Consider the following 21,015-nt stretch of genomic DNA (forward strand, 5'->3'; position numbering starts at 1 on the left):
CGGGCCTTCTTTCACATATTGGACAATTATTGAAAAATGTTTGATTTAAATACCTAGAAAAAACTGAAAATAACAAATAAATGTTTCAAAAATAAATGTGATGATTTCAGAGATTTTCATTAGCTACATTAACTTACAACATTTAAAAAATGATTAAACATTAGATCAAATTACCTCAAAATCAACCTTTAGACATTACATGCAATGATCTCATGGATCAGGACAGTTTTGCAGTGCATACAGTGACAAACAGGTGTTTAGGAAAGTGTTGTAGTAGTGTTGCTATTCTGTGTTTTGAGAGGAAATAAAATCAATTGTGCCTTTAGCCCCGTTGTACCCTAATACCAGCAAGAGCAAACCTATATTTCCAAGAAACACTAATTGCCATTATATATAAGTCTTCCAGACAAGAGAAGAAATAATCAAACTGTCTTTAAAAGTCATGCTTTTCTGCAGAGTCCCAGGACCAATATTCAGCACCTTGCTTAACCCACCCAAAGCCGCAGGGAGTTCCATCTGTACACTGTTGAGCTATAGGCTGTCAAGATGGGACATGAATGACAGAAGCACTTTCCACACACTAGCCTAATTGGCAGAGTGGAAAAAAGTCTGAAATATTCAAATCTTCATCTTTGCGTTTTCATAATCAGACACAGGCACGGTTCAACATTAGGACCCATTTGTTTGTCTGTTTTTATTTATTTATATGTTTATTTTCGGGTGCTCGAAAAACTGTGGAAAAATCGCTTGCGTTGCACATTTTCTCCCTGTGATCGCATGTTTTTCGCTTTGTCTATTCAGCAAACGGCGTGTCAGCGCGAGTGTGTGCGCGCGCGCCCGTGTGACAGCCAGTTGAGCAGCGGCAAGGGTCGCTCACTCACCATCTGTAAATTGCTTTTTTTTTTTTTTTTTTTTTTGGCGGGTCGGTGATGTGCCGCGGCTCCGCTCGCTGTGTGGAGGGAGCTGTTCCGCAGTAGCCTAATGAGTTTGTCGGCGTTTGGGGATCGCGCACAGTGAGCGCCCCGGGTCACTAATTCAATCCCGAGAGCGTTCTAAATAATTATTAATACCTGCTAAGCGTTAATAGAGCTTATAGGCGATTCATCAAGCTGTCGATTTTTTAGGGGTTGTGACATTTTGTCTATGATTTCAAACACGTCCAACAAATGCGGTCAGTGTACGCACTACGCAGGGCTCCAGAGAGGAGGCTTAGTGCAACCTTTCGAAAATCACCATTATCAATTCCACTGATAATTTAATTCTACAATGTCTATATGTTTTTATAGTGTTTGCTTGTTTAATCTATTGTATATTGTTTCAGATAATTTCAGCATATGTAGGCTTAGTCCCTTAAACCTGAAAAAAAGAAGAAAAAAATGCAAGTGTACACAATATACACATTTCCAAAGTGCTCCTATAAATGTGTGTGTGAAGTGCATTGTGTCTGCCTCTCTTGTAAGCTGAGCCATATAGACGCTGACTACAGGGGAATCTCATCAGCAATGCAGCCTAGACGCCAAAGAACACACTACCTCTTCCTCTCCTTACTTTCCTCTGTCTCTTCTCCCCTCTCTCATTAAATGCACCTTGGCCTAGGGCTACCATGCAAGAGCAAATGTGTGCCTGTTGGTACAAGGCATCCATCTCAAACGCACTGTAGCAGAAAGAGAAGCATAAAGCCATATTAATGCAAAAATACAGCAAGATTCATTGTTCTTATTCAGACCATTCAAATTCACAGGTTGTTATTGTACATGAAGGATGTGCGCTGAAGCAAGGTGGACTTACACATTCAAACAAATACATGCATGTTTATACTACATTGTGGGGACCAAATGTCCCCACAAGGATAGTAAAGCCTGAGATCATTTACCTTGTGAGGCCCAGCCAGCTGTCCCCATGAGGGAAATTACTTATTAAACATACTAAATGATGTTTTTTTGAAAATGTAAAAATGCAAAAAGGTTTCTGTGAGGATTAGGTTTAGGGGTAGGGGACAGAAATTATCGTTAAATCTGTATAACATCCATAAAATGCACGGAAGTCTATGGAGAGTCCCCAAAATGATATAAAATCAAGTTTGTTTACACCTTCTGTACAATTTCAGAAAAGCACACTGTGTCTGTGTGTGTGTGTGTGTGTGTGTGTGTGTCTCTGTGTGTGTCTCTGTGTGTGTGTGTTAGGTGTTCTGTTGGGATGAAGTGATGCCTGTCACACACATTGTCTCCTCTGACACAGCAGAAATCAGAGGAAGTCAGGAAGAAGAGTGGGGGGATGGGTTTGAGATTATGCTGTGATTGAGATTCAGTCTGGGACACTGCTTTAGTTGAACAAGGATAGACAGCATCTCAATGGCCACCTCTTGCTAACCAAACATGGCCTGTTATGTTCATAACACAGAAACATGACAAATGTCATGTTTATTAACTCAGTGTGTGTCAAACAGGCTGAATTTCCCTTTGACAAAGATACATGCGGGCCCTCACGAATCCTCCTGTCTTCTATTCTTAAGAGTAAAAAAGAAAAGGAAAAAAACCTCAGTTATACAGCACCAATATCTGCACAAAAAAGACAGTGGCAAACAAAATGCTCACCTAGGCTGATGGAAAAGGCAAGACGTAAAGGGTTAGTTCACCAGAAAATGGAAATTTTCTCATGATTTACTCACCCTCATGCTATCCCAGATGTGTATGACTTTCTTTTATCTGCTGAACACAAATGAAGATGTTTAGAAGAATTTCTCAGCTCTGTAGGTCCAGTAAGTGAATGAGTGCCAAAATGTTGAAGCTCTAAAATCCACATAATGGCAACATAAAAGTAACTCAGACGGCTCTGGTGGTTAAATCCATATCTTCAGAAGCGATATGATAGGTGTGGGCGAAAAACAGATCAACATTTTGTTAGTTTTTTACTATATATTCTCCTCCCTGCTCAGTCAATGTCCACTTCACTTTCACATTCTCCTTTTGCTGCTGGTGATTCACATCCTTCTTGCATATTGCCACTTACTGGGCAGGGAGGAGAATTTATGACAGAAAATGACTTAAATTTGGATGTTTCTCACCCACACCACATATCAATTAGTGTCCGAACAAATGCCGTTAACCACTGGAGTCATATGGATTACTTTTATGCTCCCTTTATGTGGAAATTGGAGCTTCAAAATTTTGGCACCCATTCACTTGCATTGTGAGGACCTACAGAGCTGAAATATTCTTCTGAACGATTCTTCTAAAAATCATAATTTGTGTTCTGCAGAAGAAAGAAAATCATACACATCTGGGATGCCAGGAGGGTGAGTAAATCATGAGAGAATTTTCATTTTTGTGGGAACTATCCCTTTAAAGCAGCTCTGTTGAGAACTGCTTGACTTCTGGATGCATGAAAGGTGGGAGGGGAGGGGGTCACACTCTTCTGTCACACTCTTCAGTATATTCATTCATTCATTGCTTTATAATTATCATCATGACTTACATATTGCAATAAAAAGTAGGGTAACTGAAGAAAGTATTTTTTTTTCAATCAATCAATCAATCAATCAATCAAAATAGTGAGAGAGGGGAACTGTTTCTGCATTATTTAGGCAACCACTATTAGACACATTTCTTCAGAGAACTACAGGCGATCTAATCCTCCTTCACTTTCTCTTTTTGCAGGCAATGATACTGTGTATTTTTTTTTTTTTTTTTTTTTTTTTTTTTTGCCAGAAACAGCAGAGATTAGGTGGAACACTTGGGGACTAACCATTTACTTTAGCCTTACTGATGCAACATCAACAGGTGCAAAATCCGCCCTAAACACTGAAGTTGAGCAACCAACTGGCTGTTTCTGTTTTCACACAGTCTCAATCCTCTTTGCTTTCATTGTCTTACAAATCTGCAAGAGGCCGATAGACAGACTTTTAACAGTATGGAAAAAGAAATTCGAAATTGGAAGATGCAGATTTGTCACAAATTAATATTGTCCTGTTAACGTCGTAAAGACTTGTTTCAGTTACGTATTACAAAGCCGTTAATTCTGGTATAACAATCCAAATGAAGAAATTTTATGTTTTACATAATTACCAACAAGGAAACATTCATTGTTATATTTTTCTGGGATCAGAACACTGTCGAGAAGCCTGAATGCCCTGATGACAGTAAAGTAAATATCGGTCCAAAAGAATAGAGGAACTGAGAGTATACATAGGGTAACGTTTGCCATTATAAAAATGTTGCAGCAAATGTTCGCGTGATTATCATAAAGTCAACATTTAAAGTCTCAACAATTTTATTAACTGAGTAAACGAAAAAGTGATCGCGAGCCACAAAAAATAAATAAATAAATAAATAAAATAAAAAAATAAAAAAATAATAAATTAAAAAAAAACAAACAAACAAACAAAAAAAAAAACATCTAATTATTCTTTTGAAACAAATGACAATTTAGTGCCACCCACAAATATTTAAATGTATTTTTTTCTCCCTTTCAAATGTGAGGCATTTACGAAAAATAATACTAATAATTATTATTATTTAACAGTTTAAAACAACATTTCCATTTAGCCTCCACATTGTTTATGCGTTCGCCTATCTTTCGCCTTGCATCCAATTAAAAAGAAAAGGTCTAAACTGAAACAAAACGGTTTTGTTTAAAAATAAAGAAATAATCAGTTATAGATCCACGTGACAAAACAAACTTGTCTATGCCACTTTGGGATTTAGCCCTCATAGTTAATTACAACCAAGAATTAAAATGAATTAGGCCAATTGAATAGAAACGTCTAGCACAAGAACTAGTATTTATTGAAACGTGACGTAATACAATATCTGATTTGTTTGAAACAGCAGTGTTTCCTTTTTAAAATATGCATTCTGTGCAGTGAAGCATGGTGTTTTAAAAAATGTCCCATTTTTATAACATAACATTAAGCCTAATAGATGTCATTGGGGGGGGGGGGTGATGAATGTTGATATTTAATTAGACATTTCATTAATCTATAGGCCTATCCACCAAAAGACACTTGTTGATTCACAGGGAGACAAACCGAAGCGTTTGACAGAACTTTTTATTAAACATTATGAAAACAAGATTCTGAACAACATTCCATTTTGAAACATTTTGGTTTGGACTTACTGACACATAAGGACATTTATATTTTTCGATAAATATATAGAAATTATAGGCTATGTACAGTTTTTCATTGTATTTATTTAATTTTTTTTACATTTTTTTTTTTTTACATAAGATAGCACACAGGACAGCATATGTGGTGATGTAACCTCGAGCTGCGGTGCCTCAAATTAGACCAATAAACAGAGAGATTGCTCCATACCGAAATGTTTCATAATTTAGTCCAAATTTTTTAATCAACGTTAACATGGGTTTTCAGGTGAGAATTTCAAGCAGAAACTAATCCAAGTAAGGGAGCATACGTGGGGGCCTTATTTTAGAAGTCTGGGCGACATTATTTGATATCCGTTATGGAACTAAGCATACGCAGGACGGAGACAGTTTGAAAACTGACTAGAGAAAAGACCATCTTGAAATCCACGTTGGCAAGTTCTATTTGATTTTTTTCCCCATCCGCCTGAACTAGGCAATATTTCAATCTTAAATGATCACGATCAAATGCGTATAATAACTTTGCACACAGGTCCCTTTATTGTTTCAGAATAATATCCGGAAGTAATCTTGTGGCATCTACCAAGAATAACTGAATGTGGTTGGAAGCCTATTATCATCCCAACGTTCCAATGTAAAACAATAGGCAACAACTTAAAAGTCGAATACATGATACAGCGTAGGCTACAGTTTCATTGTCATAAAAAGTTGAACCAGTTCTCCTTGCCTTATTAACGTCGGTTGCCATATTCGAAGTAAAATGTCATTCATAATTCCACCCATTACGAAAAAAAAAAAAAAAAAGCTTTCTTAAAAGAGATGGTGGATTTTAGTCATTTTAATCTCCACGTCTTACCAGTCTTCTACATGAATTTATGTTTAAGTACAAAATTCACATAATCAGAGCTTCTGTTAATTGCTTTCGAATTTGGTGCATAGAATACTAGCAGCAATTTGTGTCCTTGTGTTTATGGTGGACTTTATGATCGACTTTAGATCGAGTAACAATGTTCACCACAACAGCAATTCGATCAGCACAGAGGAAAATAAATTTCATATAAATGCCAATTCGTCGAATTATAGTGCAGTATGCTTCTTTTGAAATTGTACGTATTCAATAGGATAAGAGAGTATCTTCGTCATTTGCATGCTATTACATACAAACATTGTATTAAGACGTTTTAAATAATCAAGCAAAAAGGATTTTAAAAAAGAAAGGTAATTTAACACACCAATTGACCTCTACATATGTACAAGTGGGAATAAATAACTCTTAAACTCTGGCTCAATTGTGTTTTTCTTTTTCTTTTCTTTCTTTCTTCATTTGTCCTTATTCTGTACTTTTAAAACAATAATAATAATAAAAAATAAGAACGGATTTCATGTTATTTTTATAGGTAACGCATGAGCTCCTTATAATTACACGGTTTGTGTCGAACAGGAGAAAAAAAAAAAAAGGAGAGAAGAGAGTGGTTAAGGGCCATGCTTTTCATCATCCAAGTGCTGTATGGGAAAATAGAAAGTACTTGGCGAGTTTGGAGTACCATACATGTCCCGCATGCAGGATAGATGGGGTAATGCAGACTTGAGCAATGCTCGAGGGCCCTCAAAGTTCACAGGTCCCCTAAACCTCAGTTCATGACAAAATTGAGGGAAGTAAATGCTGTATTGCTATCTCTCTTGCTTGCTTATAAGTGTTTTATTAATATTGTTTCTTTCAAAGTCCCGTCAAAAGCTGGAGTTTCGTTAAGTCTAATTGCCATTAAGACTCGTCATTCCGTTAAGACAAGGAAAATATAATTACGGAAGCGGTTTAATGACTGAGCGACGCGCCTGTGTCCATAAACATGTCGGACATTGCCATTAGCTTATTAATAAAAAAAACAACAACAACAACACACGAATCTACAGAGTCCTGGTGTGTCTTTGGAGGTTTTGTGTGATCCCATATTTAGATCAGAGGTTTTATGAAGTAGAAAAGTCCGTGCAGTATCTGTCGAAGATAATCCTAACATTACACTATCCTTAAGACTTTTATGGTGCAATAATATAAGTACACAAACAATGAAGTGTGAGCTTTAAATATTGCGCTGTATGTACAGTAATGCATGTGTACAGAGTCTTTAAGATAGGAAGAACTATAAATAAAATTCACACTGAAAATCATAAAAATTTAGGTAAAAAAAAAAAACAAAAAAAAAACAAAAAAACAATACGTTGATGTGGAAAAGGTCTTTAACAAGAATCACTCTCACATGAAGAATTCCGTGGAAGTGGTTTTGGCATGAGTGCCGTTGGACGGGTCCCGAGTGTTGCCGCCACAGCCGCCGTTAAAGGTTCGGCTCGCCAGCTTCTCGTACTTCTCCTTGTACAGGTCCCGCTCTTTGATCAGGCGCGCCACGTCTTGCTTGAGTTGCTCCACTTGGCTCTGGAGTGTGCACTTTTCGCTCTCTAGCATGTGCCGCTGCTGCACGCGCTTGTAGCGGCACGACTGAGCGTAGCCCCGGTTCTTCAGGGTTCGACGTTTCTGCTTGAGACGGATCACCTCTTCTTTGCTGAAGCCTCGCAGTTGCCGGTTGAGCTCGCGCACCGTCATGCTCACCAGCTGCTCGTCTGAGAAGCGGTCCTCTATGCGCGTGTGCGCGTGGTGGCCGTGGTGATGGTGGTGGTGGTGGTGCACCGGATGGTGGTGACCGTTCGTGGCCGCCGAGAGGTCTTCTCCGACGTACTGTTGACCGCGGAATCCCTCGTAGGGCTGGTGGTGATGGTGGTGGTGGTGCGCGTTACCGATGAGCGCTTCCACTGCGTCCTCTGGGGTCAGGTTGAGGGCCTCTGGAGTGATGTGATGCTGGTAGTTCGGAATCCAGTAGAGGTCTTCCAGCTGTGGCTTGCCCGAGGAGCTTTGGGTATTGTTGTTGTTGTTGCCGCCACTGTTGTTGTTGTTGTTGTTGTTGTTGTTGTTGATGACGCCATTTCCGAGGTTCTGACCAGGCTGCGACCCGGGACTGGGGGCACAGAAACTCGGGGAGGAAGGCACGGAGGAGCAGGGCGTACTGATGGGAGTGGAGGATAGCGAGCCTGGGGGCAGGCGGTGGCAATAGCGGTCGGCCTCCGGGGGCTCTTTCTTGACCTCAAACTTCATGAGGTCGAAGTCGTTGACATATTCTATAGCCAAAGGGCTGTTGGGCAAATCTGCGCTCATGGCGAGATCGGTGGCCATGTCAGTCCATGCGACGACTCCTGCCCTTACAGCCAAAGCGACAGGCGTGGGGTTCACCGGGATTATGATGAAGATGAGTGGCCCGGGTTTAATACATATGCACGAGCACAGAGGGGCTGATTAGTCCTTCAGACGGCTTCTATTTATAGTGCAGCGAGATGCGTATGCCCATGCATGTAAATTTACTTGTACACCTGCCAGTTTGCCTCTGCAACTTCTCTTGTTGACAACTTCTCCCAGGTCAAATTCACGCTTTAATATCTCTTGCCAGGGCGGCGGAAACTTGAGACTCGTGAATTTGCCCTAGCTTCACCGTACTAAAGCAGAGACATGTGGTTTGAGAGCAATCGTCCTTTGAAGAAAAGTGTCGAACAGACTTGTATTTGATCTCTTTCAAATATCCTTCTTCACCTCCGGGCTTTAAGTTCCGTCTCCTTACTGGAGGCAACAAAGTAGGGACGAGAACTTTCCTCACATGCCGAGAAAAGTCTTAAGCAGTCCACTACACACTCAGGCGTCAAGTTCAGAAAACGTTAGACTTTACCTCTTGAGTCCAGTGGAATGTTGATGCTGTTGTTTACAGAGTCACCAGCAAACACGAGCGGCAACAATGTGTGCCAAATCACAGTAAGTTCCTCTGGTGGAACGCCCTGGAGCCCGAAGAAGGATGTTCTGAATTCTGGCTCCGTATCTTTTCACCGCCTCGCGCTGCTTTTATATCTGTCGGTTATAAAGTTATATAGACTGCTGTCAACGTTGTTTCATTGATGGCTTGAGCTTGTTTTTGCACTATTGTCCACCGCTGACACGCAGTATCACTGAAGTACTGGAAGGGGCAATGCACCACTTTATACACATGGCCCGTCTGAGCGTCCCACCCAGAGAACGTAACAGACCAATGGGAGATGGGGCAGCAGTAGATGTGCATATTCCTATAGCAACGCCTCCATGTAGCAGCTGACAGCGAGCTTAAACAGGTGTTCCTCCCGCCCTCTAGCGACGCCTCCTCTGCAATCGCACGTGGAAGGTGAGCGCAAAAAATAGCCCTGCTTGTCTTACTGAGAAAATGTTTGCTCATCATGTTAGAGAAGGATTTACTCTATTGTATTTAACACAAAAAATTTCACTCCAGCTCTAAAATCTGACTTAATGAGCCACGTTATAAAATAGCTAATAAACGCACCTGTTGCCCCTTTAATTTGTATTTATTTATTCTATATTCATACACCAAGTCAACATATCTAAAATATCTCTTACACTTGAGCCAATTAACTATATAACTTGGCTGAAGAAATGTTTATTGTGATTATTAATGTTCAAAAATGTCATTATAGAACATTTGTGCCTTATCTGCTATAATAATAATGTCAGAGCTGTATAAAAAACGGAGGTTAAACCGCTTAACCGTGGTAAAAATCACTAATGCACGGCCTCGAGTGGCTTATTGCCTTAATAGCCTATCTAGGCGTAATAACGTATTGAAAGCACAGCACGGCCTTTATAAAGAAGTACAGGCTTCATTATAATGTGCTGCAAATTTATGGAACATGAGCTATTGCTTCACAAATATGACAATGATGTGTGATTTCTATACACATCTAATTTGATTAAACAGCCTATAATCTTTGCATAAGGAAAACCAGCACATCTTTTCGCTTCAAAATGAAAAGTCAAGAAAGTCTTAATTTATTGCGCAATATCAATGAACCTACATTGAGAAAATTATGAAGCAACAATATCGTGCACTTTTCCGTTGACCGTATGAACTTCCACCTCTTTTTGTGTTGTCTCGTTTTTAAATGAAAATGTCTATTTATTTATTATTATTATTATTATTATTATTATTATTATTATTATTATTATACTGTCAAGCAGCCTAGCCTACCAGAATTCATAGTGAAATGTTTTCAATTACGCTTAATTTCAAACAACATCATATTTCTTGGCACAACAACCACTTATCAAAATTAACCACATGTAGCCTATAACATAACTAAGTGGAAGGCAGGAGAATGTAAAAAGAAATATGTTAATGTATTTGGACACACTGTTTAAACAGTTTCAATTATGCATTAAACAAACTATTTCCTCGATGTTCTGTAACCTCATTCACACAATCATCATTCAGTGTATTGATCTGATGGTATAACAGACGCAACTTTCCTCCTCGCTTATAAGACCAATTGGCAGTGATGAACTCAATAACGCGTGATCTAGCAATAAAATCAATCCACATTTCCGCCGGATAGGGAAAATACGCAATTTGTGCGGGTGAATTAATTATGATCCGCCTCGCTAGTGTACTAGCCACGCTCCGGATTACTTTTGCAATTAACCTCTAATTGCATCTCGACTCATCTGCGCGGATCGACAAATAATTAAGCCCCACGAAGCGCGCGCCTTCATCACCGCAACATATGTCTTAATCAGAGGAGCCAGCCTCGCGCAGAAGGAAATACCCAAAGATGAGGGTCAGTATAACACCCGTGATATGTTAAGGGCAGGTAAGAATAGAATATAGATCAATTTATTAATTTTAAAGAAAAAGACACACGCACACACAATGTGGAGAGTTACACTAGATGTATGATCTTAATTACTATGCTTTTGACAGGTTCATGAGATGATTTACAGTCAGATGCAGAGTTCAATAATCCCTCACTCTGTAATTAGAATCAGATGTTTAATACTGGTGAGTCTGTACCAATGCACTAGTTGCATTGCTTCAATACAAATTTGAAAATAAAAAGCATAATTTATAAGATCCGCACTACTGGAGATATAGAGATCATTTTGCAAAAGTTGGTCTTTGTGCTCAAGTCCTCTGCTAACCTTATGCATCATGTAATGTATTTCTTTACAGGTACCTATGAGTGAAATACAGAAGTGTTCAAGACCCAAATCTGCCAATGCAGGGGGGAAGAAAACCCTAAGAGGACAGGAGAAATCATATCAAGGTATTTGAAGTTGAAGGTGCGCTAAGTCATTATGGGAGGGTTTTATCAAATAAGCATGAGTGGACCCTAAAGTCCAAGCTAAGCAGTCTGCTTTGAAAATACCACATTTAAGAAGATCTGTCATCATCCATTCAGTGAGATGAGGTGTGCATGGATGTGGCTGAGGGCTTGAGACATAAATTCTGAAGTCAGGGCTTTCATTGTGCCTTTGCATATTGGGAGTTAGCTGCTGGTGCATTTCTAGCGATTTAAGCAAAATGGACATCAGCACGTCCAAGGTGAAAAAAAAAAAAAAAAAGAGTATGATAAAGTGAAAGAGAGAAGGGGGTTTGGACTAGACACCATGTGAAAATGACTGAGACGGATTTGTCCAGTTAACCCCTCTTTAGCCAAAGTAGTTGAGAGGTGTGAGGTGGAGTATAAGGGGTTATCAGAGGCAGGTTTGGAAAGCAGGTTTTTGTGGGCCGCAAAATCTCACAAATGCCCGTTCAAAGATTCAACAGTAATCGTTTGACTACATTCAAACTAACAAGTATACAAACTTCTCTGAAGTACTCAGCAAAAAAAGTGAGTCATGGAAACAGCAAGGCGACAGAAAAGAGCACGTTAAATGTTAAAAAGAAAAAGACTGACTGAATCAAAAAGGGTAAAAATGGACTGAAACTTGAAGCTCTACGGCAGAAGGGAAAAAGGGCAACAAAAAGTAAACAACAAACCGAATTTAACAGGATGAAACAAAGATGGAGACAAAACAGGAGAAAATGGGCAAAGCAGAGAAGAACAAAAAGGGACGGAGGATTTATACTAATGACTAACTACTTGCAGTGAAAGTATGATCTTTATTGATGGGGTGGACTCTTTGCTGAGCTGTAACAAGTTTGTCTTTTTTATGCCTAGGGGGATCTATTGAGGTGGAGAAAAATTACATTTGACCTTTCATTCGTTCCTTTTTCTCATTCAAGTGAGATTGTCAATTGGTATGTTTTTCTCATTTCTTCCTCACTCTGCTCCTCCGTTCGCATGCGCTTTTACAAAAAATTGAAATATTGATCTTAATTAGAGTTTGCCGAGCTCAGCAGCTCACGTTGAGCTTTGAGAGAAGCGGCAGCAGACATCTGTCTAAGGCACTTACATCCTTGCCATCAGAGCGAGGGAAGGGGAGGGTGAGAATAGAAAGAGTGATTGCTCCATGAATTTCCCTTTCTCTTTCCATGCAGATAACAAACAGTGTTGAGTGACCGTAGTTAAAGAGCATCATGAATATGACTACAAAAAGTCACCCCACTTCATTTTTTCAGATGCCCTCTTTTCCTTTCTCAACAAAAATAGCATAAATATAACACTTCAATCACAGGCTATGCTAAGCTCATGAGTTCTTTGCCCTGCCAAGGCAAAACGCAGTTACTACACATATCGTTGTCTTTGATCTGTCTGGTACAGAGGGGGTTTTCTCAACTATACTCAGATTCAAAGAAAATGGAGAGACATTATTAAATGTTATAATCAACATTTGGATGGACAATCAAAAAAATGTTGAATGCATTTTTCTCAGTTTTAAGTTTGGCGTAGTTATGGCGTTTTGGCTTTGAAGGGCAGTTATGAATTCTTCTGTTTTATTTGTATTATTTGCTATATTTTATTCTAGGCCTATAGGTATTTTTTGTTTTAATGAACTTATATGAAAGGATGACACACTGTTTTCATATGGTTAGAAAAAAAGCCCTCAAAGTAATAAAATAAATAAAATAATTTATATATATATACAGTGCATCCGGAAATTATTCACAGCGCTTCACTTTTTCCACATTTTGTTATGTTACAGCCTTAATCCAAAATGGATTAAATTCATTATTTTCCTCAAAATTCTACAAACAATACCCCATAATGACAATGTGAAAGAAGTTTGTTTGAAATCTTTGCAAATTTATTAAAAATAAAAAATGAAAAAAATCACATGTACATAAGTATTCACAGCCTTTGCCACGACACTCAAAATTGAGCTCAGGTGCATCCTGTTTCCACTGATCATCCTTGAGATGTTTCTACAACTTGATTGGAGTCCACCTGTGGTAAATTCAGTTGATTGTACATGATTTGGAAAGGCACACACCTGTCTCTATAAGGTCCCACAGTTAACAGTGCATGTCTGAGCACAAACCAAGCCATGAAGTCCAAGGAATTGTCTGTAGACATCTGAGACAGGATTGTAATGAGGCACAGATCTGGGGAAGGGTACAGAAAAATTTCTGCAGCATTGAAGTTCCCAATGAGCTCAGTGGCCTCCATCATCCATAAATGGAAGAAGTTTGGAACCACCAGGACTCTTCTTAGAGCTGGCCGCCTGGCCAAACTGAGCGATCGGGGGAGAAGGGCCTTAGTCAGGGAGGTGACCAAGAACCCGATGGTCACACTGACAGAGCTCCAGCATTTCTCTGTGGCGAGAGGAGAACCTTCCAGAAGAACAGCCATCTCTACAGCACTCCACCAATCAGGCCTGTATGGTAGAGTGGCCAGACAGAAGCCACTCCTCAGTAAAAGGCACATGACAGCCCGCCAAAAGGCACCTGAAGGACTCTCAGACCATGAGAAACAAAGACTGAACTCTTTGGCCTGAATGGGAAGCGTCATGTCTGGAGGAAACCAGGCACCGCTCATCACCTGGCCAATACCATCCCTACAGTGAAGCATGGTGGTGGCAGCATCATGCTGTGGGGATGTTTTTCAGTGGCAGGAACTGGGAGACTAGTCGGATCGAGGGAAAGATGAATGCAGCAATGTACAGAGACATCCTTAATGAAAACCTGCTCCAGAGCGCTCTGGACCTCAGACTGGGGTGAAGGTTCATCTTCCAACAGGACAATGACCCTAAGCACACAGCCAAGATAACAAAGAAGTGGCTCCGGGACAACTCTGTGAATGTCCTTGAGTGGCCCAGCCAGAGCCCAGACTTGAACCCGATTGAACATCTCTGGAGAGATCTGAAAATGGCTGTGCACCGACGCTCCCCATCCAACCTGATGGAGCTTGAGAGGTCCTGCAAAGAAGAATGGGAGGAACTGCCCAAAGACAGGTGTGCCAAGCTTGTAGCATCATACTCAAAAAGACTTGAGGCTGTAATTAGTGCCAAAGGTGCTTCAACAAAGTATTGAGCAAAGGCTGTGAATACTTACGTACATGTGATTTTTTTTTTCTTCTGTTTTTTATTTTTAATAAATTTGCAAAGATTTCAAACAAACTTCTTTCACGTTGTCATTATGGAGTATTGTTTGTAGAATTTTGAGGAAAATAATGAATGTAATCCATTTTGGAATAAGGCTGTAACATAACAAAATGTGGAAAAAGTGAAGCGCTGTGAATACTTTCTGGATGCACTGTATATATATATTCTGATCCATCGTGTAAGAAAGTAGTTCCATTCACAAATGTGTTTTCCTAATTTTTTAAAATTTACTTGTTCATTGTACTGTTGTATATAAGCAATCTGAATATATATATTTAAGCAATATCACACGAGCACAAGTGCGATATGGCCCTGCATCAGCACTGCTGTGATTCGGCCGCAGGCCGAGTACAAGTGCGATATGGCTCTACATCAGCAGTGTGATATTGCTTATATACAACAGTACAATGAACAAGTAAATTTGGAAAAACACATTTGTGAATGGAACTACTTTCTTACGCGATGGATCAGAATATATATTGGTTCAAAACAAATGATGTGTCCAAGCCTCTCAAAAACATAACTTTAGAACTACAAGTATCACAGCTTGAGCTGTTTCTAACATGTTATTGGAGAAACAAGGAGGTGTGTGTGAGATAGAGAGAGAGAGAGAGAGAGATGGAGCATGTGCAATCACCTGTTGATGATGCTGTAGTTTGTTAGTCAGCTTTCTGAAGATAAATGTCATTTGTGTGAAATGCATCCTATTTTCTCAGTGGAAAAATAGCCATCCAAGCGGGGGTATTCCTCCCTATTTCGCGGTAGCTGATGCGCAAGAGTCTTTCACTATAGAAATCGCAATCTCCTCTGCCATTTTGTCCTCTCCAATGTGGAAACTCTGGTGAGAGTTAAGCGTCTTGAGTTTGTGTAATTAATCAGTCTGTTGTGTCTCTCAGCTGTGATAAGCCTTAATGCTGAAGTTGTTAGTTTAAAGCTATTTTCCTAGTTTTAGTAGTGTAATAGTAATACGTGCGATCACGAAGTGCTGTTGAATATAAACACCGAGTGACGCTGACTCACTTCATGTCACCAACTGGCTCTTATTACACACAAAAATGGTCTTTTGCCTCCACCTGCTGGCTAAAATATTTAATGTCACAAAATTAAATGTAAAGAGACAGATGGCTCTTAACACATCTGCACTGCTCTTACACTTTAGTTTAGATGGCACGAACACAAGCGGAGTGATAAACACAGTGAAGTGTCCAAATGCTAATGGTGAGAGACCATCAATACTCATGGAATGTCTCTCGTCCAATCAGATTCGAGGACCGGAACTGTTGTGTGTGTGTGTGTGTGTGTGTGTATGTATGTGTATATATATATATATATATATATATATATATATATATATATATATATATATATATATATATATATATATATACATACATACATACACACACACACACACACACACACACACACACACACACTACCGGTCAAAAGTTTTGAAACACTTATTCTTTATTGTAATTTTTTCATCAAAACTACAGAATAACATAAATGGAACTATGGGAATTATGTTGTGACTAAACAAAATCCAAAATAAATCAAAACTGTGTTATATTTTAGCATCTTCAATGTAGTCACCCTTTGCCTAGAATTTGCAGACATGTACTCTTGACATTTTCTCAACGAACTTCTTGAGGTATCACCCTGGGATGCTTTTTAAACAGTATTGAAGGAGTTCCCATCTATGTTGGGCACTTATTGGCTGCTTTTCTTTTATTATTTGTTCCAAGTCATCAATTTCAAAAACTTCTTTTATTTTTTTTTAAATTAAATTTTAGTTTTATAATGAAATAAATTAATATGGTGGCACAATTATATTTTTGTCTACAAAACTAATTTCAAACATTTAAGCATACGCCTTCAGATCAAAAGATTTTTAAGATCATGAGAAACATTTCAGTCAAGTGTTTCAACACTTTTGACCGGTAGTATATATATATATATATTTCTGACAATGATAATCCATAGTTCATAAGGTTTAAGATCAGTTAGGCATAGTTAATCTAAAATAAATAAATGTTACTTCCAAAAACAAAAGTAAAAATGCTGTCAAAAAAACAAAAACAATTTTTTTGATTTTACAACACCCATATCAACATGCATTCTTGTGATGTATTCCTCTCTGCATGAACGATTAAACAGGAGAAAAACAGACAGCAAAAAGTCAGATGAGGAACTGTTTTCCTTCCCTCTATGTCATCTCGCTCGTGAGCGCAAATGTGGCTTGCATCATGGGGATAAACTTTATCTCGTTAACACGACAGCAGGCTTGTCAGTGCCAGCGAGTTGTGTCATGTTCCGCAGCAAGACCCTCACCACGTGTATTAATGCCCCCTGTCGTTGCTGGCGATGATGGTTAACCAGGTTTCCTGTAGCGACCGGCAGTCGTTTGTCACAGAGCACAGAGTAAAAGGCCTTGGTTCAACGACGCATTAATAGTCTGAATATCAGCGGTCCCTGCACAGCGAGGGGTGTTCAAGGGATTACAGCTCCCATCATCCTCTCTGTACCACTGTTTAACACTCAACACACTAATTACATTACCCTACAGAGAAGAAGGAGAGAAGGAGAACAGCGACAGGCAGGCTCATCTATGAATGGATCCTTAATCAAGTATGTGTTTTAGGAAAAGACAGGGAGGGGAGAAAGGAAAATGACATTGTCAGAAATTAGTTGTGATGGATTTGGTCAGACAGCAGTTACAGAGAGAAGAAGAAAAATGAGTTTTGAAGAGTGTGAGAGAGGTGTTTTTTTCCATTTCCTATAGATTCTTTAAGACTCAATTACAGTGACAGACACCACACCCATGAGCAGTGTATTTTACATCCACTGGTTTCACAACACATGTAGGAATGCAGGTACTTTTAATGTTAAACGATAATGTTACTTATAAAAAATAACATGCGAGTAGTGGCTTGTGATGTCATTTTTTTAATACTTTCATGGCATCACCCGAAAGGTGACAAGGTGTGTGTACACATCAGTGTCAGACATTTTATTTTGACTTTTGCATTAAGGGGCAGTATTTGACAACATAGATTCGATTTTTCAGGGGCATTTTTACCTTTATGAGGGCATATTATCTTTCTACATATTTAAACAAGATTACAAAGGAAGTCAACATGTTTCTTCTAAATGTTCAAGCACCCTGACATCAGCCCCATTACACCAAGTTGCTGACAAGCTCCAGCTCCCATTAGACATCTCTGCATCGGTTGAGGTGCGTTTACCCACTCCTGTGGGAAAGTGTGTTGCGTCAGCAGCGTGGGAGACCTGTGTTCTCGTCCCATGTTGAAACCAGGTAGTAATCATGTTTGCATAATCAGTGACGATCATGATTCAGAGGTTCCATTTTTCCTTTAACATAAAATTTTTACTCCACTGACGGTTAAGCCCAAAGTACACTTCAGTCAGACATGAACGCTAGGCATCTGCGCACAGGACGCGTGTCGCAAATTTCCTCATTAGCGGAGTGCTTGAGCACTGAACGTGTGCGGACATAATTTTCTAACCAGTTTCAAACCTGTGAATGCGCATTGAATAATTTGCACTAATTAGTGGGTCTACAAGGTGGCAACATACACAACTGAACTGTTGATGTCACAATGAAGCACAGTTAAATTAAATATACTTCGAAAGGCAGGAGTTCGACTGTAGGCAGACCCCAAGTGTTCACATCAAAACCAAAGTATACTTTGGGCTTTAGGTTTATGTTGGAAGGTAGATATAATACAATATGCTTTCATTTTTACTATATTACATCCTTTACAGCTAAAAATAACTCACGTTAAAGCTTGCTTTTGGCGCCCCTTTGTGGGAATTTCACCTGGACACTGGAACTCACACGTGCACTTATGTTCAAAAACACTTCCCACTTCGGCCACTGGGGGCACTGCATTCAAATTTCAGTAAGCACTGACTGAAATTGGATCTAGAAAAGTCAACCTACTCTTTATGATTTCACTGAGATTTGTCCAATTTAAAACAAACTATGAGCTCTATTTTTATGACTGCGCTAAGCACAGTGCTTCATGCAGTGACTGTGCACTACGTGTTATCCAATTTTCGTGAGAGCGCTAATTCTAAGTGCAATTGTCATGCCAGCGCAAAACAGTTTCTAAAATATGCATTCCTCTTCACTGTTTTACATCCAGTTTTACATTCATTTTACTCTCTTCACAACTTGCTTTTGGTGCCCCTGCGTGGACATTTCATTCGGAAAATGGAGCTCACATGTGCCCATATGGCCAACAACACTTACCGCTCTAAAAAACAATTCAAGATTTCACTGGTTCAAAGAGTCCTGGAGCACATTAAGTTTAATGGATTTGCTGTCAATAATAGAGGGGCAGAAGTTCAGGCTACATTTACAGTTGTATTTATGATCTAATTTATATTGGTATTTTTTCACCTGTTGTCTTCAGAGTGATTTTTAAGTCACTGCAAAAAGGTTTGGGAAAAGAAGCTGGAGAGGGTAAAATGTTTGGATTTACTATTATTTAAAAATAATCTAAAATCAAAATCGACAGGTAGAAGTGAAGTGCGTGCCGACACAATCACTGTTAATACTAGCCATGATTTGTCTGCCACTAGGTGAAAGTTATTTATAATAATTAAATTCTCTTTAATTTAAGGGAGCCTACATCCAAATCCTGACTAGAACCACATTTTCTATGCGTATAAAAAGAGTGTGTTACTGTCATAGAAATATGCCTGCCATTCAACAAGGATACACTAAATGCACAAAAGAACTTAAGTCTATATTTCTATTCTTCAAATTTCTTGCATACAGTTAATTTATACTACCACATTCTTATGAATGTGCTGTCTTTGTTTATATCACTGGTGCTTGACAGGGAATGGACTACAATAGGACGCATATGGTGCAATAACCGTAGAAGGACTTCAGAATTAAATTGTACTTGACCCAGCCTTTTAGCGGTTTGTGCACACAATTTCACCAAACCCACTTGTGCCTAAACCTATCTCATGCTTGCACGAAAATATCAAAACTCCATGGCAATGGCCACTGACTTTACATGTATGACATATAGTGTAGCACTGTACTTAGAGCTTGCACTCATAAAATCAGGCCCTGTGTCTTATCTGTTTATGTCAAATATGTCAATTTAATAAATTCATTATCTCAACATTGAGAGTTTTTCAACAAAATCAACGTGAACTGATTTTATGCTATGCCATGTATAACTAGGACTATAATATAATATTAAGAACTATATCAGATGTTACAAAAAACAAAAACAAAACAAAAAGTAAATAAATAAATATAAACAAGAATTCAAGGGCTTTTATGTTTTTTGCCCCCACATTTTAAAGTACAGGGCATTTTTGCCCTTAACCCCATTAATTTCTGACCCTGGTACACACACAATCCTGCATACACATTTACTAACAGGAGTTCTCACAAATGCAAACAAACCCAACTGCAAAAAGAGCCACAATAAAGCAAATCTTAAAGTGATTTTATTTCAAATGTTTTCAATTGTTTGAAAATACAACAACTGCTCAAGCTTACATTCTATGCAATAAAATAATTTATTTACACTATAAATCACTAAAGAAACAGATTTAAAAATCCCTGAGCATTACTTTACACTTTGAAAATAACTCATGGACTCATAAAAGTAAACTTCAGCATATTTTTGATGAATGAGCATTTCATCAAACTGAGATCCGCTCTAGTTTTGTAACATTTAAGAAAAATTGAGAAAATTACAACTTGGAATTCTTGAAACTAAACATGTGACACTGCCACTAATAGTATATGTATATATTTTTTTTTACTCTCTGTGTACATCTAATGTAAACATGTCTTTCTAATTTCTTTAAAGTTCCAGAAGGTCATTGTCTAAAAAAAATGACAAATATGTTTTATGGTTTACTACCGATAATAAAAACCCACCATAATTGACAGTTGACCACAGCCTTCCTTTGGTAAGTGTTAGAAGCGTGGCTTGATGTGTAGTGTCTTTCCTGTAACAAAGAGAAAAGAGAGGAGAGGGGAGAAATTCCACATTGAAACACTGTACAGTGCAAAAGGAAAAAAATACATGTCATTCTGTTCCACTGAATAAAGGCCTTTTCATGTTCTTGGTAAAGTTCTTTGTGGCTCTTTGTTGGTTACACAACAGTAATGAACACAGAAAATGAATAGGAGGCATAGGAAAATATGATTTGGGGAAAAAAAGAGAAAGGTGAGAAATAAATAGCACCAGCAATGACAGGAGTAGCTATCGCTCTGTTTTAACTGATAAAGGAATGACACAGAGTGCGTGATTGTGTCAGAGTGAGCGATAGCACAGAGACCGAGGTAGGGAGAGAAGATGCAAGCAGTGATGCATTGAGTCTGTGCTAATTTATGCAAAGCTGAGAGAAGTTTGTCTGGACAGCCAGGATCTTTAGTGAGAGTGAGACTCTCATTAGTAACAATTAACTGCTCTTTCTGTTTGTACGTGTGTGTGCGTGGTTGTACCAGGAGG

The 21,015-nt window shown here is 38.8% G+C and overlaps 2 protein-coding genes across 2 annotated transcripts in view; both read right to left on the minus strand.

Annotated features, from left to right (window-relative positions):
* Positions 1–5,021: 5,021 nt before the first annotated feature.
* Positions 5,022–9,124, minus strand: LOC127448875 (transcription factor MafAa). The gene has a single exon (XM_051711769.1). The coding sequence runs from the start codon at positions 8,321–8,323 to the stop codon at positions 7,355–7,357; it is 969 nt and encodes a 322-aa protein (XP_051567729.1). The 5' UTR covers positions 8,324–9,124; the 3' UTR covers positions 5,022–7,354.
* Positions 9,125–19,982: 10,858 nt separating this feature from the next.
* Positions 19,983–21,015, minus strand: part of zc3h3 (zinc finger CCCH-type containing 3) — a 106,480-nt gene continuing 105,447 nt past the window's right edge. The window contains exon 12 of the mRNA XM_051711767.1: positions 19,983–20,509. Coding sequence (XP_051567727.1) covers positions 20,478–20,509 — 32 coding nt within the window. The 3' untranslated portion in view covers positions 19,983–20,477. The remainder of the gene's footprint in view (positions 20,510–21,015) is intronic.

The sequence above is a fragment of the Myxocyprinus asiaticus genome, chromosome 12, assembly GCF_019703515.2.
Source record: "Myxocyprinus asiaticus isolate MX2 ecotype Aquarium Trade chromosome 12, UBuf_Myxa_2, whole genome shotgun sequence".
NCBI lineage: Eukaryota > Metazoa > Chordata > Actinopteri > Cypriniformes > Catostomidae > Myxocyprinus > Myxocyprinus asiaticus.